At 38.6% G+C, this 25,677-nt stretch overlaps 1 protein-coding gene across 1 annotated transcript; it reads right to left on the bottom strand.

Moving 5' to 3' along the window:
• Position 1: 1 nt before the first annotated feature.
• Positions 2–24,372, bottom strand: PYGO1 (pygopus family PHD finger 1). The gene is given in 14 exon segments (XM_030318127.1): positions 2–383; positions 386–526; positions 529–567; positions 570–612; positions 614–786; positions 789–830; positions 833–991; positions 994–1,101; positions 1,104–1,143; positions 1,145–1,213; positions 1,215–1,349; positions 1,351–1,401; positions 2,461–2,546; positions 24,214–24,372. Coding segments are annotated over 14 exon segments (1,251 nt in total). The 5' UTR covers positions 24,263–24,372; the 3' UTR covers positions 2–267.
• Between the last annotated feature and the right edge of the window lie 1,305 nt (positions 24,373–25,677).

Genomic DNA, 25,677 nt, shown 5'->3' with positions numbered 1-25,677 from the left:
AGAGGCTTTTATGTTTATGATTAACAACAACAACGACAACTAACATTTATTTGTATAGTACTTTCTAAAGCACCCCCATATACATTATTCTCATTTAAGATAGCAAACAAGACAATACAAAATTTGCACTGGTAATGAAGTAGAATATTAACAAAAACTGAAAGGTAAATAATCTTTTTGTATGTGCATTTAAAAAAATAATGTAAAACATTAAAATCCTGTGTCACTGAGCCTCTGAAATAACACAGGAAAAAAAAATCACTTTAACTAATGCCTGTGATTAGCATCACTGCCCACTGCAGGCGGACCAAAAGTTTCTCGAGTACGCAGTAACTGGACATCTTTGTCAGCCATACAGGTATCACAGCCCCATACTGCTGATGCTCTGCAGTTAGGAGGCCATAAGCTGTTTCAGTCATTCCAGTGCAGATCCGATGAAACCATTTCTGACAAGAGGCTTCACATAAGATGGCATCCTGATCATCATTCACTTCATTTGTACAAATCCCACAAGGATACACTGGTCAGAAGAAGAATGGCCATGACGGCTTGGGTGGAGAGAGGATTATTGCTTTTTTCAGTGGTGCATGCATCTGGGGCACCTCTAGGTTGTCCGCGGCTTATTCTGGTTCCCATTTGCATGGCTGTTATTTGTAGCTTCTGTGGTACTGGAACGGCTATTCTCTTGATTTACTGCACTGTTTCGATTAACATTTTTTAATTCAATATTACTCTGATTCACTGTGTCATCCATATTTAAGTGAGGTGGATGAGCAGAGGAATTTGATTAGTGTTTTTGGTTGCTCCTTGACTAAAGTCTTGTTTTGGGGTGGTGCTTTTGCTTGACCAAAAGTGTTTGGGGGAGGAATAAAAGAATGATTAGATTCTAATGGAGAAGTAAAATTTGAATTATTTCCAGGGACAAAGTTAGATGCCAAGTCAGGGTTAGATACTTGGTTAGTATTCTGTGGAGGAATCTGATTGAAGTTTCAGCAGGATTTTGTCTAAAATGTTGATTAGGCATGTTAACATTCTGACTTAGTGCATTATTATAAGATGGATGTCCAAAGCTTGGATTATCATGTGGCCCAAAGTTAAAGCATGAGGTCGATTAAAACCCATGCCCAAAGGATTCTGAGGAAAATGGGTGTGGCTGATTCCTGAGTGAGTAAGGACCACAGTATGGGGAAGACATTCTTGGAGGAACGTGAGGGTGGCATTCTGAATGTGCTATAGCCTCCAAAGCCAGGATAACCAGGGCCAAGATATGGATTTGATGAAGGTAGTGGTTTATAGGAAATAGTATTATAGTTGTCATCAAATGGATTAGCAGCCACTAGATGGTCAGAGGTTTGGATTCGGTGGTGGAGCATACTCAGACAATGGAGGAAAAGAAGGCCCCTGAAATGAGACTGTAGAGTAAAATACATGTTTGAGCAAAGAAGTCATTAAAATTGTTATCTTAACATGTAAGAACCTAGTTTTAATCAAATTTTCTTGCTATGTCTTATGAAAATTTAATTCATCTGACTTTCAATTCCAAATAAGTTTTATATTTAATTATATTTAATGATTAAAATGTATAGATTTCTTCCATTTAGGAAAGAAAATAAGGCATGCTTTTCTGAGCTCAAATTCATTGTTACTTCAAATTTCAAAGGTATTTATTAACCTTCAAAAGAAGCTTAATTACATAATTTGCATTTAATATGCTTAACTTTAGTTCTAGAATTTTTCACTTAAAATTCTAACTAAAAGTACTGTTACAACCCCCCAAAAAAACCATAAAATTAAGTAACAATAAACAGGCTCTAAGTTTTTTACTGGCTTAACTTCAGGGAAGTAGCTATTAAGTATTCCCCAAGCACTACGCTCTCGGCCTCAGAATGGAAAAATAAACTTCCAGTTTTAGTCACACTGTAATTTTAAGAGGTGGTGGCCAAATGGAAAAAAATAATCCTTACACACAAAATACTTACTTGCAGTCTTAGAATAAAAAGAGTGCTTCAATTTACAGAAGATAAAGCCACAAAAGCCTGTTTTGATAACTATTTATTCAACCACATGTTGTACACAAAAGATGCCTCCCCCATGACTGCTCAATGATACGTACATACTACTAAATTATTATAACAGCTAAATATTGCTTCATGCTAAACCTATGTTCATATATTTTAAATCTTTTACTAAAACTACAGGCATCTGTGCTGTTTAAGTTAGTTTTAAGAATAAACATTTTAATTTGTCTGCCTACACTTCCCTCTTGCAATATCCACTCTAGGCCTATAGGCCAACAATAGCCACTAGTTACAGAATTAAAAAAAAAAAAAATCACTGCAGAATTCACTATTAGGTTACAAATGAGGAGGGGAAAAAAATCCATGACCAAATTTAAATTTACCTCATTAGCCTGATCGTATCAGTGAACAAAAATGGTTATCAAAGAAAATGTCAATTTACCTGTGTATTTGTCTTGCGTTTTTTCTTATCTGGGCTTCCTAGTTGTACACCTGGTCCTCCTAACCCATCCAGTCCACTATCACCACCTAAAAGCAAATAAAATCCAGATAACATTTCCACTTGTAACTGAAATCATTTTATATCTCTCACAGCAATATCTATCATAATTACCTGTTAATATGAGTTCTGTTTTTGTTAGATAAAAGCGATACTAAGTTTTTAAAAAATATCTTTGCTTTTCAAAAAGTCTTCCCCATAATTTCAGTCAGAAACAGTCATTCATCTCTACTCCCATGGTATTTTTTTACTACTCTTTCATTGAGAAACAAAGTCTCCATGCCACTCTTGAATCTTTAGTCATCTGGTTTCCTATCCCTGAAAGCAGCCACTAGTTTTCTGCTGTATCTTTCAAAAGACAATCTAGATAAAATTCCAATATAGAACCTTTTGTGGGTGTACACACACGATGGCAGACGCTCTATACACAATGACACTGTACATTTTCTTTCTACTTGGAAATCATCCCATATCATTACATACTGAACAGCTCCACCCCCTAATAACTCAGTAGTATTTCATAGAATGATTATAATCTAATTCATTGAACTACCCCCCTCCCCATTGATGGATATTTAGGTTGCTCCAAACCTTTGCTGTCTGCAATGAAAATCCATGTATAAATGTCTTAAAATACATGTACAAATCATTCCTAGAACTGGAATTACGGCATTAAAGGAATGTGGCCTTTAATTCTTAAAGGTATTGCTGAAGTACAATGCACATGAGTATTATTTTCTCAACAGTGTATGATCAAGCAAAAGCAAAAGCTTGACTGAATTCAAGAAGTTAAAGTTTATCAACAGATTTTTTTTCCATTAGAAAAACATTTTTTATTATGGAGGATTCTGGGTCATTTAAAAAGTAGACAGAAGAATAAAGTTATGTACATACATATATAGATACACATTTGTAATAGGTTAATAAATAAGTTCAGTGAGGTGACAGACAATTAGAGGAGACCTGCTCACATATGTGGATTCTGAGAAAGAGGTATTTAAACGGGGACCTAAAGGAGGAAAACAAATCTCTGAGTAAAGAGCCTAAGGAAGAGCCTCTAGGCAGAGAACAGCATGTGTCAAGATTCTTAAGTAGAAAGAAGCTTGATGTGTTTGGGAAATTTAAAAGAGGCCAGCGTGTTAAGGGACTCTGGAGAGTGCCACTAGAAAAGGTTAGAGACAGGCAGGGTCCAGATCATTTTAGAGCAGAGTAGACTGTGTTCCACTAAATTCTTATTTGAAGCCCTAATGCACAATATGATGATGTTTAGACATAGGGCCATTGGAAGGTAATGAAGGTTACATCCAGTCAGAGGATCAGGCCCTTATGATGGGATTACTGGCCTTAGGAGAAAGAAGAGTGTGCTTGCAGACCCCCTATGAAGTACAAATACAGGAAAGACCATGTAAGGATATGGGCAAGACGGTGGGCATCTGCAAATGAGAAAGAGAGCACTCATCAGGAAGTGAACTGGCTAGCACCTTGATCTTGGACTTCCAGCCGCCAAACTGTGAGAAAATTAATATCTGTTGTTTAAGCCACCCAGTCTATGATTTTTGTTCTTGTAGACCATGCAGACTAAGACACAAAGCCTTGTAGCTTATGCTAAGGAACCTGAATTTTATCTGAAGAACAGTGGATGATCATTTAAAGGTTTGAGTAGGAAAGTGATATGATTTAAGTTTTAAAAATATTATATTAGCAATTGTGTCAGAATGAATTAGAGATGGGACAGGGGAAAAAGCAGGGAGACCACTATTTTACAATAATAGTTCAGGAAAAGAAATGGTACTTAGCAATAAAGAGAAATCAGTATGTTGGACATAGTCCAACCACCTAAACAAAATGCAAAGCAGATTTCTGTAAGCGCTATTTAGAGAAGTTTAAATACTGTGAAGGTGGAAAACTGACAAACAACAAAATTCAGTAAGGATTCTGGATGTTAAATTAATATTTAATATTAAAAAGCTTTCTTATGTACAAACTAAAACCAGTGAAAAGATACAGCAGAAGAAACGCTTCATTTATAGGAACAAAACTAAACCAAAATGGGTAGCAATAAATTCTAAAAATGTAACAAGATCAGTATGAGTAAAAACTTTCAAAAGTCCTACACTGAGAGACATAGAGGAAGATTTCTAAAAAGTGGGTAGAGTATTCCCTATTCTGGCTAGCCACCTGGAACAAATAACATTTTTCTTTTTACCTCACTTATTATCCCAAACAGCCCTGTTGTGCCCTCCTCAGAGACATCAGCACCAGGTATTTGAGTCTTAGGCCCACAGGTCCACATTCCAAGTCCAGAGGCATTAACTAGCCTAAGCAGTACCCCCATTCTCAGATATCTGAGTTTAACCTCCACAGGACCTCTCCTGTGAATTTATATATCCTAATAATTTCAACTTCTTTCCTTTGTCCCACAGCCTTAGGAATGGTAGCTGTTCCCATAGTTGATATCTCTGTGAAAACTTTAGTAGCCTATTTTTGCCACTTCAGTTTAATGTCTATTAACAATACCTTTTTACTAAATTCTTTCTGTTAAAAACAACTGATATGGCCTGGCTAGACTCTGACTGATACATACACATCTCAAGTCCCACCAGCCAGAAACTGTCATTACTACTAAGTTAACATTATTCCAGACATCTAGCTTATGATCTACCTACCTACTTTTCCTTCTGGGTATACAGAGCAATAGTAATACCTTAGAAAGATAGGATACTGTTTTTTAAATAAAAGCATTAAATTTTAAGTTAATTAGAATTTAACAAAGGAAAAAGAAGTGAAACTAAAGAGTACATTAAAATGTTTCTTTACCATAAGAGAAGTTAAAAACAATTTTTTTTAATGTTTATTTACTTTTGGGGGGGGGTGGGGCGAGCACGCACAAGTAAGGGAGGGACAGAGAAAGAGGGAGACAGAGGATCCCAAGCAGGCTCCATGCTGACAGCCCAAAGTGGGGTTTGAACCCATGAACCCCAAGGTCATGGCCTGAGCTGAAATGAGATGCTTAACCAATTGAGCCACACAGGCGCTCACACAGTAAGTTGTTTTTTTTTTTTTTCAATGTTTATTTTATTTTTGAGACAGAGAGAGAGGGAGGGATCCCTGGGAGCAAAGAGAGAGAGGAGAAACAGAAACTGAAGTAGGCTCCAGGTTATGAGCTGCCTGCATAGAGCTGATGTAGGCTCGAATTCATGAACCATGAGATCAAAACCTGAGCCTACGTTGACAAACGCTTAACCAATTGAGCCACCAGGGTGCCCCTGCAATTCACCTTTAATCTGTTGAATTATCATCCTGTCTTTGAGCTCTCATTTTTTCATTTTTTGTTTTTATTAAGGTCTAGCACTTGAAGTACATGTATTTCCTTCTGTCTTTTAGGTTATAGGTCTTCATCTTCTACATGCTATTTCTTTTTTTTTTGTTTGTTAGTTCATTAGTTTGCTATAGTATGTTTGCACAGTTATGCTTTTTTTTTTGTTTTTTTTTTATGCTTATTATTTTGAGAGAGAGAGAGAAAGAGAGAAAGCATACACGCACATATGTAAGTGGGGGACAGGCAGAGAGAGAATCCTAAGCAGATTCTGCACTGTTGGTGTAGGAGCTCAGTGCAGGGCTCAAACTCATGAACTGTGAGATAATGACCTGAGCTGAAATTGGACGCTTAACCGACTGAGCCACCCAGGTGCCTCTGCTTTTATTTTTATCTTACAATCCTGCTTAGATCTTTTACTTGCTCTGATTTAACATAGGTGACTTTCTGACTTTCTTCTATTGGTTATATGCTATATCTATTGAGATAATCATGTGATTTTTTTTCCCTTTAAATTATTTATTTTAGTGTTCAACTCAAGAATGACATTCCTGAAATAAAGCTACCTTACTCACTTTTATATGTTATCATTTTATATGACTGAACATACTAATATCTTTTTAGAATGCTTGCCTATATTAGTAAGATTAACCTGTTGTGTTTCCTTGGAACATCCAGGTTCTTAATTCTGACTTTTTGTTAAGTGCACATCTACCTAGTTGGGGGGTAGAGTAACCCATTCACATGGGATGGTTTCCCTGTGTTCTCTGATTCAGTGTATTCCTGGAGACTTGTACCAGAGATTAGTCCTTTTTAAAAAAAAAAAACAAAAAACAAAAAAAAAACCACTTTTTGTTTTACCTCATTTTTTCCTTACTGAAAGAATGAGAAGATAAGAGTACTCATTGAATTTGCTTCTCCCCAGACTTGGGGTTATTAGTAAGAATTCTCAAAATTCTGTAAATCATCAGTAGCTTCCAAGGGCAGACAGTGCATTCTGGGCTGTTTCTACTTTTTTGGTTACTAAGAATAATGCTGCTGAATATTTATGTACAAGTTTTTTTTTTTTTTTATATATGAACATGTTTTCAATTATCTGGGGTATATAGCTAGTAATTGAATCACTGGGCTATATGGTATCTCCAAGTCTAATGTTTGAGAACTGCCCAACTGTTTTCCATAGTGGCTGCAATATTATATATTCCCAGGTAAGTCTGAGGGTTCCAATTTCTTCACATCCTCCCCAACACTTATTTCCTGTTGTTTTTTTAAGTACTGTCATTCTAGTGAGCATAAACTAGTATCTCATTGTGGTTTTAATTTGCATTTTCATAATTACTAATGAAGTTGAGCATCTTTTCATGTATTTATTTGATCATTATATATATATATATATATATATATATATATATATATATCTTTTCTTTAAAAAAAATTTTTTTTACACTTATTATTTTTGAGAGACAGACACAGAGCATGAGCAGGGGGAGGAGCAGGGGGGGGGGCGCACAGAAATCTGAAGCACGCTCCAGGCTCCGAGCTGTCAGCACAGAGCCTGACGTGGGGCTTGAACTCACAAATTCCAAGATCATGACCTAGGAAGAAGTCGGACGCTTAACCAACTGAGCCATCCAGGCACCCCTATATATCTTTTCTTTGAAGAAATGACTAGTCCAGTCATTTGTCTATTTTTTAGTTAGGTTATTTATGTTTTTTGTTGTTAAGTTGTAAGAATTTTTTATATACTCTGGATACTAGACTCTTATCAGTTATAAGATTTATAAAAATATTTTCTTCCAATCTGTGGGTTGTCTTTTCACTTTGATAGTGTCCTTTGACACACATATGTTTTTAATTTGATGAACTCTAATTTATTTATTTTTCTTTTGATTGTTTAGATAAAATTAGATTTATATACTTCTAAGGTACTAGTTTGCCTCCCTAAAATCTTATACACATACTGTCTTACTCAGCAGAACACAAAAGACAAAAAGAAAACTTGTGGTTCAAACGAAAGGAACTCCTATATTTAAATTCTTTGATGTGGTAGTAATCCCATTTCAGTAGATGGTATGTAAAGAACTAATAGTGAGATCCAGTCTACGCCTCAAAGTCATTGATTCAAAATCTGATGGTTCAGGAATGACTGAATCTATTACTAATTTATAACTTATTCAGTAACCTATATAAAATGAACTGATGATTACATATTAACAAACTGTATTCACTTTTCTTTAACAGTATATACTGACATGCTGAGCAGGGAAATGTGTTGTTCTCAAATCTGAATACCTAGAAATTTTGATGAGTTTGGTAGGGGAAAAGAATTAGCAATGATTTTAGAGGCCAAATAATAAAGTGGTTATATAAATAAACAAAGGTTCCAACATCAAAGTCCTATACCTCCTAATATCTGTCATGGTTATTTCATTATAACAAAATATAAATAGAAAAATGTAATTCCTAAAATAAAAACAATTACTAATAAATTAATCTCTAATCTCCAATCTAGAATATAAATTAGCACTCACAGCATTAATACTAAATAATTATAATTTTAAAATTAAAATGCTGTAATTTAAAGATGGGAAAAATGTACTCTTAATGGGATCTACCATCTTTGTTCACTTTCCAAAAATTTAGTAATAATTGCTTACGTTCACTGTAAGGAAAGGCTCTGACATTGGCAGTCATTTAAATAAACTTACTATTTTCAATTAATCTGTGAGTAAAATGAACTAAAATTCTTTTTAGAAACTGACTTTTTCTAACATTTCCCTCCATAAAGCAAATCTTCAAGTTCCCATTGGTGTCTGTTGCTCCATTTATTATTCATCTAAAGAGTTAACTACATAACACTTTCAATGGTTCTGACTCTTGGCATTACCCAGGTCCTTCTTGCTGCTACCTGTAATACTGATGGTTCTTCTCTAGGAGTAATCATTATGTTAGATCAGATTCATAGTCATCAGGGCTAATTACAATACAAGCTACCAAGAACTTCCATGATTCTCTTTAAAAATAAAGTGAAAGGTTAGAATCCAGGTTACAGGAAAGTGGTGGTTATTAAGCTAGTCACTTACATTACCCTGAGAACTTTTGGTACCACAACTTTTCTCTAGCTGCTCTACATATTTGCTGCTGCTAATTCTGCAAGGTAAATCATGACTATTCAGTCAGGAGCTGAGAACTGTGGGGTAGAGGACCAAGAAAATGGGAACTGCCAAAGCATATTATTAACACCAGCTACTGTGATACTTTTAATTTGTTAATACCTGAATTTCTTTATCTCATCTCTTAACTCCTACCTGCCCAGTAAACTCTGAATGCACAAGGGGAACAGACTGTGGGAGGATGATGACGAAAATAGAACAAGAAGCCTCTCTCATTTTAAGAAAGCTAAGGAATTTTCTCTCTCTAGATATTATTACATTATCCCACTTAATCTCAAGCAGAATAATTCTCTTACCTCTTTTTACCCTTTAACCCTTTTTTTTAGAGCTGGAAGTTGAAGTTATATGTTCTTTCATAGTCTTACAGGAGAGTCTAATCTGTTAAACAAGGAACTTTTTTCCCCATCTAAAGATTTTACAAATTAAAGATTTTTTTTATATGAAATCCATTTGTAACTGGAGATAAGCAATATGCCTCATAAAGAGTTCAAAGTAATGGTCATAAAAATGCTTACTGGACTGGAGAGAAGAGTGGAAGAACTCAGTGAGGGCTTCAACAGAGACAGAAAATACAAAAAAAAAAAAAAATCAGAGTCGAAGACTACAAAAACTAGAGGGAATCAACAGTAGAGGATGAAGAAGAATGGATCAATAATCTAGAAGACAGGTTAATGGAAAGCACCTAAGATGAATAGCAAAAAGAAAAAACAAACAAACAAAAAATGAAGATAGGTTAAAGGATCTCTTGGGCAACATCAAGTGAACAAACATTTGCATTATAGGGGTCCCCAAAGGAGAAGAGAGAGAAAAAGGGCAGAAAGCTTATTTGAAGAAATAAGAGTTGAAAACTTCCCTAAACTGGGGAAGGAAACAGGCATCCAGGTTCAGGAATCATACAGAATGCTTAACAAGATAAACCCAAGGAGATCCACACAATGACATATAATAATTAAAATGTCAAAGGTTAAAGACAGAGAATTTTAAAAGCAGCAATAGAAGTGAAAATGGTTACACACAAAGGAAATACCACAAGCTATCAGCTGATTTTTCAGCAGAAATTTTGCATGCTAGAAGAGAGTGGCATGATATATTCAAAGTACTGAAAGGAAAAAAACCTACAACCAAGAATACTCTAGCCAGCAAGACTATCATTCAGAATGAAGAGAGACAAACAAAGTTAAGGGAGTTGATCACCACTAAACTAGCCTTCTAAAAGATGTTAAAGTAGTAAAATCAATAGTATCTTAATTAGTTAAGAGGACTCAAAGAATAAAAAGATGTAAAATATAAAAACATATACGTAAAATGGGGAGGGGGGAATAAAAATGAAGTTCTTTTATAAAATGTGTTTGTATTCAAGGCGTCTGGGTGGCTCGGTTGGCTGGGCGTCTGACTTTGGCTCAGGTCCTGATCTCATGGTCCATGAGTTCGAGCCCCGCGTCGGGCTCTGTGCTGACAGCTCGGAGCCTGGAGCCTGTTTCGGATTCTGTGTGTGTCTCTCTCTCTCTGACCCTCACCCGTTCATGCTCTGTCTCTCTCTCTGTCTCAAAAATAAATAAACGTTAAAAAAAAATTAAAAAAAATTAAAAAAATTAAAAAAATGTGTTTGTATTTAACTGACCATGAAATTATTATAGACTACTATATTCTTAGGATGTTATTTACGGACCTCATGGTAACCACAAACCAAAAACCTATAATAGATAAACAAAAAATAAAGAGAAAGAAAGCCAAGTATGACACTGAAGAAAGTCCTCATCACAAGGAAAGAGCAAGAGAAAAAGGAATAAAAAAAACTACAAAAACAACCAGAAATCAATTAACAAAATGGTAGTAAGTATATACTTACAAAACTGTATGTAAATGGTCTAAATACTCCAACAAAAAGACACAGGATAATGGAGTGGATTTAAAAAACAAGACCCTTCTATATGCTGCCTACAAAAGACTCATTTCAGACCTAAAGATACATACAGATTGAAAGTGAAGGGATAGAAAATTAATATTCCAAGCAAATGAAAGCAAAACAAATAAACAAAAAACAGACTTTAAAACAAAGACTGTAACAAAGAACAAAGAGGGGCATTACATAATGACAAAGGACTAATGACAAATTGCATAATGATAAATGATAACTGCAAATATCTATGTGCCCAATATTAGAGCACCTAAATAAGACAAATATTAAAAGGGATAAACTGACAGTAATATAATAATAGTAGGGGACTTTAATACCCCACTTGTATCAATGGATAGATCATCAAGGCAGAAAATTAATAAGGAAACAGTGTCTTTGAACAATACATTAGACGAGATGGACTTAAAGATATATACAAAACATTCCATCCAAAATAACAGAACACACATTCTTTTCAGGGTACAGGGAACATTCACGAGAATAGGTCACATATTAGGCCACAAAACAAGTCTCAATAAATTTAAGACTGAAATCATATCAAGTATCATTTTCAACGACAGTATGAAACTAGGTATCAATTACCAGGAAAAAAAAAACTGGAAAAAGCACAAACATGTGGCAGCTAAACAACATGCTACTAAACAACTAATGGGTCAATGAAGAAATCAAAGAGGAAATAAAAAATACATGGAGCCCAATGGAAATGAAAACATAATGATCCAAAATCCTGGGGACACAGCAAGAGCAGTTCTAAGAAAAGAAATTTATATGGATACAGGCCTACCTCAAGAAATAAGGAAAATCTCAAATAAACAATCTAACCTTATAACCAAAGAGACTGAAAAGAGAAGAACAAACAAATCCCAAACTTAGTACAAGGAATTAAGTAATAAAGATCAGAATGGAAATAAAAATGAAATGGAGGCCAAAAGGAAAGATCAATGAAACCTAGAGCTGGTTCTCTGAAAACGTAAAGCTTACAAAACTTTAGCTAGACTCATCAAAAACAAAACTAAAAAAACAAAACAAAACAAAAAACCCCAAAACAAACAAATAAAAAAGAGAACATCCAAATAAACAAAATCAGAAATGAAAGAGGAGAAGTAACAACCAATACCACAGAAATATAAGGAATTATAAGAGACTACTACAAAAAATTATATGCCAACAAGCTGGACAACCTAGAAGAAATAGATGTTTCCAGAAACTTCCAATCTTCCAAAACTGAATCAAAAGAAACAGAAAATCTGAACACATACCAATTATTAACAATGAAATTGAATTTGTAATCAAAAAACTCCCAAAACACAAAGACCAGGACCAGATGAATTCACAGATGAATTCTACCACATACTTACAGAAGAGTTAACACCTATTCTCCTCACACTATTCCAAAAAATAGAAGAAGGATAGTTTCCAAATACATTCTAAAAGTCCAGCATCATCCTGACACCAACACCAAACACACTACTAAAGAAACCAAGAAACAACTGCAGACCAATATCACCAATGAACACAGATGCAAAATATTAGTAAACTGCATTCAAATACATTAAAAGGATCACTTACCACCATCAACTGGGATTTGTTCTGGGGATGCAAAGATGGTTCAACATCTGCAAAGCAATCAACATGATACACCACACTAACAAAACGAAGGGTAAAAACCACATGATCATCTCAACAGATGCAGAAACAACATGTGACAAAATTCAACATTTGTTCATGATAAAAACCTTCAACAAAGTGGGTTTAGAGGGAACATACCTCAAAATAATAAAGACCACACATAACAAACCCAAAGCTAACATCATACTCAAAGGTGAAAAACTGAGAGCTTTTCCTCTAAGATCAGGAAAAAGACAGGGATGTCCATGCTCAGTGCTTTTATTCACCATTGTATTGGACGTCCCAGCCATAGCAGCCAGACAAGAAAAAGACATAAAAGGCATCCAAACTGGTAAGGAAGAAGTTACACCATCACTATTTGCAGAAAACATGTGATACTATACATAGAAAACCTTGAAAGACTCCACCAAAAAACTATTCGAAGTAATAGATGAATTCAATAAAGTTGCAAGATACAAATTAACACTCAGAAATCAGTTGTGTTCCTATAAACTAGTAACAATTTAGCAGAAAGAGAAATGAAGAAAACAATTCCATTTATAATTATACCAAAAAGAGTAAAACACCAGGAGTAGATTTAATCAAGGAGGTGAAAGACCTTTACTCTGCAAACTATGAAAACACTGTTGAAAAAAATTGAAGATGACACAAACAATTGGAAAGATATTCCATGCTCATGGAATGAAGGCTTAACATTGTTACAATGTCCATACTGCCCAAAGCCATCAACAGATTCAATGCAATCCCTATCAAATGCCAATAGCATTCATTTTTCAGAGAACTAGAATAATTCCAAAGTTTGTATGGAATCACAAAAGACCCCAAAGAGCTGAGCAATCTTGAGTAAGAACAAAGCTGGAGGTATCATAATCCCAGATTTCAAGCTAAACCACAATAGCTGTAGTAATAAAACAATATGGTACTGGCACCAAAATAGACACATAGATCAAAAGAACAAAATAGAAAGCCTAGAAATAAACCCATGCTAATATGGCCAATTAATCTACACAGGACATAAGAATACATAATGGCAAAACGATAGACTCTTCAATAAATAGGGCTGGGAAAACTGCACAGCTACATGAAAAATAATGAAATGGGACCACTTTCTCACACTATACCCAAAAACTAACTTAAAATGGATTAAAGACCTAAATGTGAGACCTAAACCTACAAAACTCCTAAAAGAAAATAGGCAGCAATTTCTCTGCAGCCACAGCAACATTTTTCTAGATATGTCTCCTAAAGCAAGGGAAACAAAAGCAAGAATAAACTATTGGGACTTAACACACTAAAAAGCTTTTGCACAGTGCAGGAAACCATCAACAAAAGGAAAATAAAACCTGCTGAATGGGAGAAGATATATATAATGATTTATTTCATAAGGGTTCAATATCTAAAATATATAAAACACTTATACAACTCAACACTATTAAACCAAATAACCCAATTAAAAAATGGGCAGAATACAAAAATGTTTTTTCAGAGGAGACATACAGACGGCCTACAGACCATGAAAAGATGCTCTACATCACTAATAATCAGAAAACTGCAAATCAAAACCACAATGAGATATCACCTTACACTTGTCAGAATGGTTAATACCAAAGAGACAAGAAATAATAAGTGCCAATGAGGATGTGGAGAAAAAAAGAACTCTTGGGCCCTGCTAGTGGCTGTGCAAATTGGTGCAGCCACTGTGGAAAACACTATGGAGGTTTCTCAAATATTTAAAAATAGAAATACCACAGGATCCAGTAATTCCACTACTGAATGTTTACTCAAAGAAAACAAACAACACTAATTCTAAAAGACATATGCACCCCTAGGTTTATTGCAGCATTATTTACCAAGATATGGAAGCAACTTAAGTGTCTAATGCTGGAGGAACAGATAAAGAAGATGGGATACAAACACACATGCGCACACACAGTGGAATATTACTCAGCAATAAAAAAGAATGAGAGCTTGCCATTTAGGACAGCACATATGGACCTAGAGGGCTTTATGCTAAATGAAATAAGCCAGACAGAAAAAGGCAAATAACCACATTATTTCAATGGACCTAGAGGGCTTTATGCTAAGTGACATAAGCCTGACAGAAAAAGGCAAATACCACGTGATTTCATTTGTATGTGGAATTTAAGAAAACAAACAAACAATAAAAGCAGAAACAGACCCACAAATACAGAGAACTAGTGGTTGGCAGAGGGGAGGGGGATGGGGGGAAAGGAAAAGTGGATGAATGGGAGTGGGAGATACAGGCTTCTAGTTATGGAATGAATAAGGGGGATGAAGTTACAGCATAGGGAATACAAGAAAAAATATCGTAATAGCATTGTATGGTGACAGAAGGTAGCTATACTTGTGGTGAACACAGTATAATGTATACAGCTGTCAAATTACTATGCTGTACACCTGAAACTAATCTAACACTGTTGCCAACTATACTTCAAAAATGTTTTTTACGTATTTTATAATTTTTTCCTTCAAAAACAGATATGCTTCAGGGCGCGTGGGTGGCGCAGTCGGTTAAGCGTCCGACTTCAGCCAGGTCACGATCTCGCGGTCCGTGAGTTCGAGCCCCGCGTCAGGCTCTGGGCTGATGGCTCAGAGCCTGGAGCCTGTTTCCGATTCTGTGTCTCCCTCTCTCTCTGCCCCTCCCCCATTCATGCTCTGTCTCTCTCTGTCCCAAAAATAAATAAATGTTAAAAAAAAAATTAAAAAAAAACAAAAAACAAACAGATATGCTTCAAGAGTAGTTCAAATAAGAATGCATTCTAATATATGTGTATATTGGTTTAAGTACATATACTATGCTGATTAAATGACACAAACCAAGTCTGTCCTTCCCAAAATTTACATGTTGAAATCCTAATCCCCACTTTGATGGTACTTGGTGGTGGGGCCTTTGGAAGGTGATTAGGTCATGAGGGCAGAACCTCTGCCCTCTAGGATGAATGGAATTAATGTCCTTATGAAATAGACCTCAAAGAGCTCCTTTGGTCCTTACATGTTATAACACAATGAGAAGACTGCCCAGGAAATAGGCCCTCACCAGACACAGAATCTGCTGGCACGTTGATCTTGGACTTTCTAGCCTCCAGAATTGTGCCAAATAAATTGCTATTGTTTATAAGCCACTCAGTCTATGGTATTCTGTTACAGCAGCTTGAACTAAGGCAGTGTTTAACATAATGCCTGGCACATGGGGACCCTCAAATACTAGTTTTCATTTTGTTTTCCTTTATTTTTTTAAGTTTATTTATTTTTGAGAGAGAGAGAGAGAGAGCAGGGGAGGGTCAGGGAAAAAAAGAGAGAGAGAATCCCAAGCAGGCTCCAGAACATCAACATGGAGCCTGATTAGGGGCTTGAACCCATGAACCATGAGATCATGATCTGAAGAGAAACCAAGAGTCAGACACTTAACTGACTGAGCCACCGAGGTGCCCCCATTTTGCTTTCCTTTAGACTAAACTATACCATAAGCTCACTTCACTTCAATTTCTACAGTATTTAACAACCTATCAAAATATCTAATATCCAGCATTATCAACACATTCAGTGGACAATATCAGTTTTTCATAACAGCAAAGAAGTTTGGGATGTAATGTCAGTTTATTCCATCATTTACTATGGATGTGAACATCTCAGCTAACAGCTTTACCTTCACCTGCAACATGTACTTCTGTAATACTAGTCTCTACCATGGAATGACAATATTAGGAATTAAGATGTGAAAATAGTATTATAAGACTTTCTCATGCATTTGGTGAAATAGCCTTATATGACTGGAATGAAAGTACCATTATACCCTTTGTGATGCCCAGATCCTGGCATCTTAACCTGAGCATGTAATAAATATTAAATTCTGAAAACCCTCAACATCTGTGATTTAAGATTTTAAATATTTGTGGTTCTTGTACCAACTGTTCTCCCCAAACTAATGATCTTTTTATTGCTGAGGTGCATGAGTTCTAAAGTTGCTAACAAATGTAAAGCTTAGGAGGGTGGGTAAATGGCATTTGTGTACAAAGCTGACTCTATACAATAATGCCGCTAATAATAAACTTATTTTATTAACAAAGTGAACCAAATTTTTAAATTAAAAAATTCAGGAAAAATGGTGAACAAAAATGCAAATATTCATAAAAAATCATGTAATAAACAGTTTGTATATGTCCTTTTTGGCAAAATTATAAAATCTGAAGGGTTTCTGCTTTTTTAATTTTTCTTTTGGTTCAGTCTTCCCTGTAAAGGGAGAGAACCTTCATTTCTGTTGAGTTCATACCCACTCCCAATCAAAACAAGAAAAAATATGCTGTCAGTCTTTTACTTATTGATTAAATATACCTAAAAGTGAGTGCTGATCACATTACTTATATTTTAGAATGTATATTTTAGAATGTATATTCTAGTTCTGATTTTAAAAGTAAACAGATAAAAGTGAACCAGGCAAGGTTTAAAGTGCTTTATGTATATTAACACATTTAATCCTTTAAACAACTCTGTATTTAAATCCTTTAAATAACTCTGTAACCAGTGTTATCCTCATTTTACAGGAAACTGATGCACAGAGTTTAAATAACTTGCCAAGGACCACACAGTTAGTAAACAGGAGAAATGGGATAAGAAACCCAGCAGTCAGAGACAAATGCTGTACTAATTCTCAATATTGCTATTAGCATGTCTACGGAGACTGGGAATAGGAAAGGAGATCCAAAATCACTCTTGACCATGCATTAGGGATACCTTGAAGGTAAAGATGACTTAGACCCCTTGAGTTGCCTGGAATAAGAGTGTTAAAGAGAGAATTATTCATCTTCCCAAGAGGTAACTCCTCCACACCTCTGGGGAAAGCAAACTAGGAAGACTAAATTACCTGAATTTACTGAAACCTCTTTGTTAACATTTATCAAATTAGATTTCAGAAACATCTGTTGAGTTTATTTAAGTGTAGAAATAAAAACAGCAATTGCTCTCTATAAGGATCCCATAATCTAGAAGAAACAATTTTTCTTCCTTTTTTTGAAACTAAATGTAATGAGATAAATACTATGATACAGATGAGCACAGGATGTTGAAGGAACATAAGGAAGTCCCATCTAATAATGACTGAAGGAGGAGTATCAGGAAAGACATCCTGGGAATTTTCTTTTTCTTTTTTAATTTTTTAAATGTTTTTTTAAATTTATTTTTGAGACAGAGAGAGACAGAGCATGAGCGGGGAAGGGGCAGAGAGAGAGGGAGACACAGAATCTGAAGCAGACTCCAGGCTCTGAGCTGTCAGCACAGAGCCTGACCCAGGGCTCGAACTCACAGACTGTGAGATCATGACCTGAGCTGAAGTCGGATGCTTAACCAACTGAGCCACCCAGGCGCCCCCATCCGGGAGTTTTCAACAGAGCTGATGCCTTGAGGATGAGTATTCTATGAAAGGTGGGAAAAAGAGTGGGCAAGCCTAGCAGAAGGAACAGAATGTGCAAAGAAAGTTTTAAAGGCAAAAGAAACCATTACAACATCTACAGACCTGGAGCACAGGAGAGCATTTCATGGAATATGAAGGTTGGAGAATTAAGGGGTAGGCCTGGACCAAATTAAAAACGGTCAATACAAGAAGGCTGGATTTTTATCCAGAGACAATGGGGAACCACTAAAGAATTTTACAGGAGCGCCTGCGTGGCTCAGTCGGTTGAGTCTAACATCTTGTGGTTTGTGGGTTTGAGCCCCGTGTCGGGCTCTGTGCTGACAGCTAAGAGCCTGGAGCCTGTTTCAGATTCTGTGTCTCCCTATCTCTTTGCCCCTCCCCTACTCACACTCTGTCTCTGTCTCAAAAATAAATAAACATTAAAAAAATTAATAATTTTACAAAAAGAGTAACATGAATTGTGTTTTGGAGCACTATGGCAATGGAACACAGTGGGTAAGACTTTTAGCCCTAGAGGTCAGCTCTAGTTTTGCCACTTACCAGCTGGGTAAATTTGAATGTGTTACTTAATCACGTGTTACTTAACCTCTCTGAGCATCAGTTCCTCAACTATGAATGATGATAACATCTAACTCAAAGGGTTATTGAGAGGATTAAGTAAGATGATCCATTTAAACCAGTTAACAAAACTGCTTGGTAAGTACTCAATAGATAGTAGTTATTTATCACCAGTGGTGATTTGGAAAATGGATTTAGAGGGACAAAATAGGAGGCCAGGAAACCAGTGAGAGCTGCTATGATAATAATCAAAGAGATAAAATCTGAACTAAAGGAGTGGTTGTAGAAAGGTCAAAGAGATAGTGGATTCAAAACACCATAAGGACACAGATATTCTAGGACTTTGGGACAGTGCTGGGTGGGAGTGGAAGATGGGTTACTGAATAAATGATGTTCACCAAGATAGGGAAAGCGGGAGAAAGAGCATACTGGACATCTCACAGATAGATACCTTTCAATCAACATGTTAAAAACAAAATTCATTTATCTCCCTCTCATAAATCCACTCCTTTTATATTATCTTTACGGTTTTTCTCTTCTACCTCTCAGGCTACTCCTTCACATTCTGCTTTTCAGGGTCATTTTTCCCTTTTGTCTCCTAAATATTAGCATTCCCCAAGTTGCTTTCCTCAGTGCTTTTCTCTTCTCTCTTTTTACTCTCTCGGGTGAGCTATCTATTCCCAAGGTATCAATTAGTATTCACTTGTTTACTGATAACTTCCAGATCTCTATTTCTGGCTCAGACCACTTCTCTCAGTTCCAAACCATGTATATCCACTGTGTACACTGAAACATCCTGGGGGCATACTCACTTTCCTGATAATCTGCCTGGCCCTTATATGTACCAATTAAAAAAACAAAACAACAAAATCCCCCCAAAATCTTTCTTTTAGACTTTCATTGGCTCTTCCCTTCCATTTTGTGAGTACATAAGTTATGTTTCTTCTCCAATCATAACCCAAACCCTCCATATATTCACTCAACATTTTTTTAGTAAAGTCTACTTTTGTACTTTCATGACATTTCTGTGCTATTATCCCAGCCTAAAACACATCCTAACCCCTCCAATGTCACTGCTAACTCAGGTTAAAAACATTTTATCTGGAATGAATGCCTTAACTTCCTTCTTCATCTCTAGATTTGTCTTTCTTCATTCTTTTTCTTTTTTTCTGTAAGCCTCTTTATTTCGAATCCTGATGTTATTCCCCTTCTCTCCGCTGCAGAGACCTGACTTATGAGAAGGAAGTCTTGTCTGTCTCATCCCCAGCTTCCCACATTGAGTGCCTAGCACATGATACATATTTAAAAACATGTACTGAATGCTTTATTAATGAATTGCCCTCTCTTCTGCTGCTTTTCAGCTTCTTCTCTCTCCCTTTACATTGGGTTCCTCTTTAAGTATACAAATATGCTTAAGCCTTTTTTCAAGGGAAATAAAAAGACACTTTCTCTTGACTTTCTCTCTCTCTAAGCTATTGGCTATGTCTGTTTACCACCTTCCTTAAGTCACATCTTTATCACTTAATTTTTACTACTTTAACATGTGGTTTTCTCTCAAAAGTGCCTTCTTAAAACCACTGCTGATTTTTTGGACCTTTTTCTAATCACCCATCTACTTTGCTGCTCTTTCTACATAACTTCCACAAGGGAATATTCACTGTTTCTTAGAACTCTTCTCCAGGAGGCATTCCTTGATTTCCTTAAAAAGGGTAGGTTATATGTTCCCTTATTTCCTGTAGATGATCACAGTACTTATGTTATTCGTAACTGACTACTACTTGTCAGTCAGTCTCCTGGTCTAAAGATTTCCTGAAGACAGTGTTATGCCTTCTTAATACTCCCACTGTCTGGCACTATGACTGCTCTATAAATATTTGCTGAATACATGAATGGATGTTGTGATCAGATCCACACCCAAGAGTTCCAAGAACACTGCATAATGGGAATGTTGGTTAAAAGTAACATTCTAAGAAAAAAAGGCAGTAAAGTATTATGAGGAGCTATAGACAATCAGAAAGCATAAAGATATGAGTTACTTCATGTATTCACTCATTCATTTATTTGGTATTTACTACAGGGAAAGCAATGAAGGGAGAAACAGAAAGATAACCAAGATATTGTACCTATTTTCATGGATCTTTTTTTAATGTTTATTTATTTTGAGAGAGAAAGAGAGAGTGAGAGAGCACGAGCAGGGGAGGGACAGAGAGAGAGGGAGACACAGAATCTGAAGCAGGCTCCAGGCTTTGAGCTATCAGCACAGAGCCTGATGTAGGGCTCGAACCCACAAGCTGTGAGATCATGACCTGAGCCTAAGTTGGACGCTTAACCAACTGAGCCACCCAGGTGCCCCTCTTTTTTTTTTTTCTTAAAGTTTGTTTATTTATTTTTTGAGAGCCAGCAGCATGAGCAGGGGAGGGGCAGAGAGAGAGAGAGAGAGGGAAAGAGAGAAGCCCAAGCAGGACTTGGGGCTGGATCCCAGGAACCTAATCCCATCAACAATTGTGAGATGACTTGAGCCAAAATCAAGACTCTTAACCAACTGAGCCACCTAGGCGTCTCTCTTCGGGGATCTTTCTTATAATCAAGGGTTGAGGGCTGGGGGAAGAAAAGAACTGGAGTAAGGAGTAAGACACTTTGCCACTAAATAGCAATTCTGAATCTAATATTAAAATATCAGGACAAGTTTGAAGACCACAAATCAGCTTCCTCGGGTGCATTCACCTTTTGAATCTACATCTAACAGCAGCAATTCTCAAACCTTAGTGGGCCTAAGGAACACCAGGGGATCTTGTTAAAGATACAGAAAAATTTCCCTGAAATCCTGATTCTGTGGAGCCAAAAACTTACACTTTTTTTATTAAAATTTTTAAATGTTCATTTATTTTTGAGAGAGAGACAGAGTGTGAGCAGGGGAGGTGCAGAGAGAGAAGGAGACACAGAATCCGAAGCAGGCTCCAGGCTCCGAGCTGTCAGCACAGAGCCCGATGCAGGGCTCGAACTCATGGACCATTGAGATCATGACCTGAGCTGAAGTTGGATGCTCAACTGACTGAGCCACCCAGGCGCTCCCTAAAACTCACATTTTTAATAAGCATCCCAGGGGATATGATACTTTTGGTCTAAAGAATATAATACTGTAAAGTCCTTAGTCATTTATGTTGTCATAATTTTGCCACATCTGAGTTCCATCTATCATATCATTTTCTTAATAATTTCTTCAAACTGAAACTCTGGTGTATGTGTCTTAGCCTTATCCTAAATGAGAAGTTCTATATCTTGTATTTTTTATAATACCCATGAAATAAATACGTAACTATTTAAAAGTCTGTCTGTATACATGAGTGGATGGGAAACAGTTTAAGAAGCATTGCTCACAGTTTATGTTCTGCAAAGACCACATCCTGCATGTAGTCTTAGGATATAAATTACAACAAAAAGTTTCAGGGCAGTGAAGTTCAGCAGAACTGGGCTTCAAAAGAGCTCACGTAGAAATTCTGGTACCTTTTATAAACTAATCCAAAAATGTTTTTAAAATGAATGTTATAGTCACTACAAAGTGACTTATTATAAAAATCCCTCCTCATATTGACTTTTTATTTTAAAAAGTGCTTTGTCTTTTATTCTGGTACTTAACTCGCAGCATATTCTTGAGCTGACACCTGAGCCAACTCCCAACAGCTAAGGCACCAAACTTAAAACCAGTAGCTGAAACAAAATAAAGATGGATCTGTGTTCTTGACCCACAATAAAATACTCATCCATTTTATTTAAAATTACATTTGATTAAGACGGATAATTGAGTTCAAAGGTATAAACTTGAGAGCCCTCTTTCTTTTCCTTCAACCCCAAAGTCATTTATAATAAAAGGCAAAATAATATGGTAAAAATATCAGAGGAATAATTGTATCTCAGAAAGGTCTATTCCTTAAAGTGTTTGGCCACTCAAAACCACAAACAGAAAAGAAAGCTGAAATAGAAAACCTTCACTCAATGAAAGATTGTGCTTATTAGGCCTTAAAAACAATATTCTGCTTTAAATTACATTTTTGCTTAAATGGCTAAGAAAATCAATCTCTACCTAAATATTCGAGCGATGTATTTTGGATACCACATTGGCACTGTGTCACAATCCAGTTCTAGATGTTTAATCTCTAGTCGCATGGAACAAAAACATAGATGAATGACTGTGGTTCTTGATCTCTACATCACTTAAGTCAACTGCAAAATTTACCTTACTACTTTATAAAGCACTGATTTATAAAGCACTTTAACCTGTTTGGATGAAAGGACTATTACAATAGCCTCCTAACTAGCTTCCCTGCTTCAGCCCTTGTTCTCTACAGTCTATTCTCCACAGAGCAGCCAGAGAAACCTGTTGAAAACAGAAGTCAGATCACTCTTATCACCCTTTCTGCTCAGCTCATACTATTCACCTTTTGCTCACTCTCTGCCAGTTACCATAACTTCTTTGCGGTTGCTTGAATACACCAGGCAAATTCCAGACCCAGGGCCTTTGCACTTGCTGTTCTTTTTGCTGAGACTGCTCTTGCCACACATATCCATATGGCTCTGGTTTATCACTTCCTTTGGGTCCTGGTTCAAACATCACCTTCCACATGAGTCCTCTTACACATAATTGATACCTCTCCATCCTCATATGGATTTTCTAACCACTTTACCTGCTTTGTTTTTCTCCAGAGCACTTACTATGTGGTATTCTATATCTCTATCTTTTGTTTATCATCTGTTTACCCCACAAGTGTGTGAGCCCTGGCTGGGTGAAGACTCTTTTTGCTTTGTTCACTGTTAGACCCCAGTGCCAAGAACAGAGCGTAGCACACAGTACGTGTTCAATAAATATTTGCTTAATGAACAAACAGGGCTATTTCAACTTTGGGACTTTCAGCCTTAACCCTATTTTGAGCTGGAAATCAGAGCTGCAGGATATCCCCCAAATTTCCCTCCGGCATTTGGCATCTGTGAACTTACACGCATTATCTTTTGTCTGGTACAGCGTTCCCTCCGATTTCTCTCAGATAGTAAGGCAGCACAAAATTTCCTAACTAGGGTGCAAGGAAGAAGCAAACCAATCACGTATAAAATTGATTTTAGGTGATTCGATTCTTACCCATAAGCCAATAAAGAAAATGCCTTTTGAATTTATATAGTGTCTCCTCTTAAACCCAAGAAAAATAAGCTGTATATTTGTTGCCTGTGAGGGTGGGAAGGGGGGCTGGGAGAGACGCGAAGGCCCGGTACACCTTCCTCAAAGCGTCAACTCTTGAGCAGTCTAACTTACTTTTTGGGGGGTGGGCATCGTCCGTGGTCTCTGCCAGGGGGTGGTTTCTTTCTCACCCTTCGAGGTGCCTATTGTGCTGTCTTGCGAATGAGCTGAGGTAGGAGAGCGGGGTACGGAGGGATGCTGAGTGCGGCTTCAACTGCCGCCTAACACAAAGTCGAGGAGGCGAGGGCTCCGCGCGGGTGTCTAGGGGCGAGCGGGCGCGGGGGCTGAGCGCCCGGAACCGCAGCCTCGGCCCCGGGGCGCAGGCGGGACGCGGGCGGCGCGGAGTTAGGCCCGGACAGAGCCCCGTGGCCTCCCAGCGGCCCGGCACGCGGCCCCCGCGCACCGCACTCACCCCGGTCCCCCCAATCCCGCGCCCTTCCCGGTTACCTCGAACTCTCTTCAGCGAAATGGGATCCTTCTCCTGTTCTGCTGACATTACAGACCGCAAAGCATGACTCCCCCCCAGGCCGCGGGAATTCGGTCTCTTTGATGCTGCGGCGGCGGCTCCTCCTCCTCCTCGCGGGGCCGCTGCGGCTGAGAGGCGAGCCTCCGAGCCGAGGCGCGGCCGAGGGCGGCGGGGACGCTGGCCGACTTTGCAAAGTTTGGGAGGAAGACGAGGCCTCCGGGCGGCCGGGCAGCGTGCGGGGGCTGGCGGGGCTCAGCGGCGGCGGCCGGGAGCGCGGCCTGGGGGCGGCCCCCCGCCCGGGGCCGGCATGTGCGGAGGACGAGTGCGCCGCCGCCGCCTCCTCCCACTCCTTCTTCTTCGCCGCCGCCGCCGCCTCGGGAGCCGCTGACAGGGGAGGCAGGAGGCGGGCGGCCGGGCCCTGGCGGCTCACTCACAGCGCCCTCTGAGGAGGAGGTCTGCGCTCTCGCCGCTCCCGAGTCGCAGACACAAAAGCCCCCAGCCTGGAGACGCCTGCAAAACCCGCTCTGGGGCGGGCGAGGGACGTGGCGCGGCCCCGCGGCTTCCCCGCCCTGAGCTCCCCAGCCCCGCGCGGGGACGGACTTCGGGGGGCGGGGGCCGCTGCCTGGTCCCGCGGCGCCTGCCGCCACCGCCGTCTCGCGCTCCGCCTCGGCCCAGCCCCCACGGCCCGCGCGCGCCTCTCGCTCCGCGCCGGGACTCGCGAGCCCGCGGTCCTCGCAGCCGGGGCGGGCAGTCGCGCGCCGAGGGGCCGCCCCGCCCAGCCCCGCGCCTGGCCTCCCCTGTCGCCCGCCAGGCCCGAGGACGCCCGGCTCTGCGGCCGGCGCGCCCCGGCCGGGCTTCTGCGAGGAAATGGCATCTCCGAACTTCGTCGGAGGCCACAGCGGGCATCTTGGCCTCGCAGCCAGGGATCTGAAAGAGGAACGTACGATCCGAGAAAACTTTATAAGCGGGAGCTGGAGAGTTCTCGGCCGGCTTGTGGAGACCCACATTCCCCGACTCCGTGTCCGTGCTCTGGACACCTGTTTGTTGAATGCCCCAACTTCAAGTTTTAATGACTTGACTCTTCAAGAAAGAGCGTTGAGGAATTTCATACAGCCAAGGAGGGTGGGTAGGAGCGGTGAGAAGGCTGGACCTGATTTAGACGTTACATTTTAGGAGAAGGAGCCCTAGTGTGATTGTACTTTGGATTTGGTCACTGATTCCACATCCATCGGTTGGGCTGTGTGACCTGAGGCAACCTAGGCAACCTCTCTGAGTCTCAGACGTATGATCTTTAAAAGGCGGTGGGGCTGCATCTCTAACGTCTCATCTAGTTGTGACGTTCTTTGACTTTTACAAAACTGTTGTCCCTGTTCGTTGTTAGGTTTTACAGTTATCCTACTAAGGAGAATCTGCAGGCGCAGGCTTTGATCTTCAGTCAGTGAGAC

This window comes from Lynx canadensis, chromosome B3 (genome assembly GCF_007474595.2).
Source record: "Lynx canadensis isolate LIC74 chromosome B3, mLynCan4.pri.v2, whole genome shotgun sequence".
Taxonomy (NCBI): Eukaryota; Metazoa; Chordata; class Mammalia; order Carnivora; family Felidae; genus Lynx; species Lynx canadensis.
Note: the sequence above shows the minus strand (reverse complement) of the source record. Positions and strands in the feature narration are given on the sequence as shown.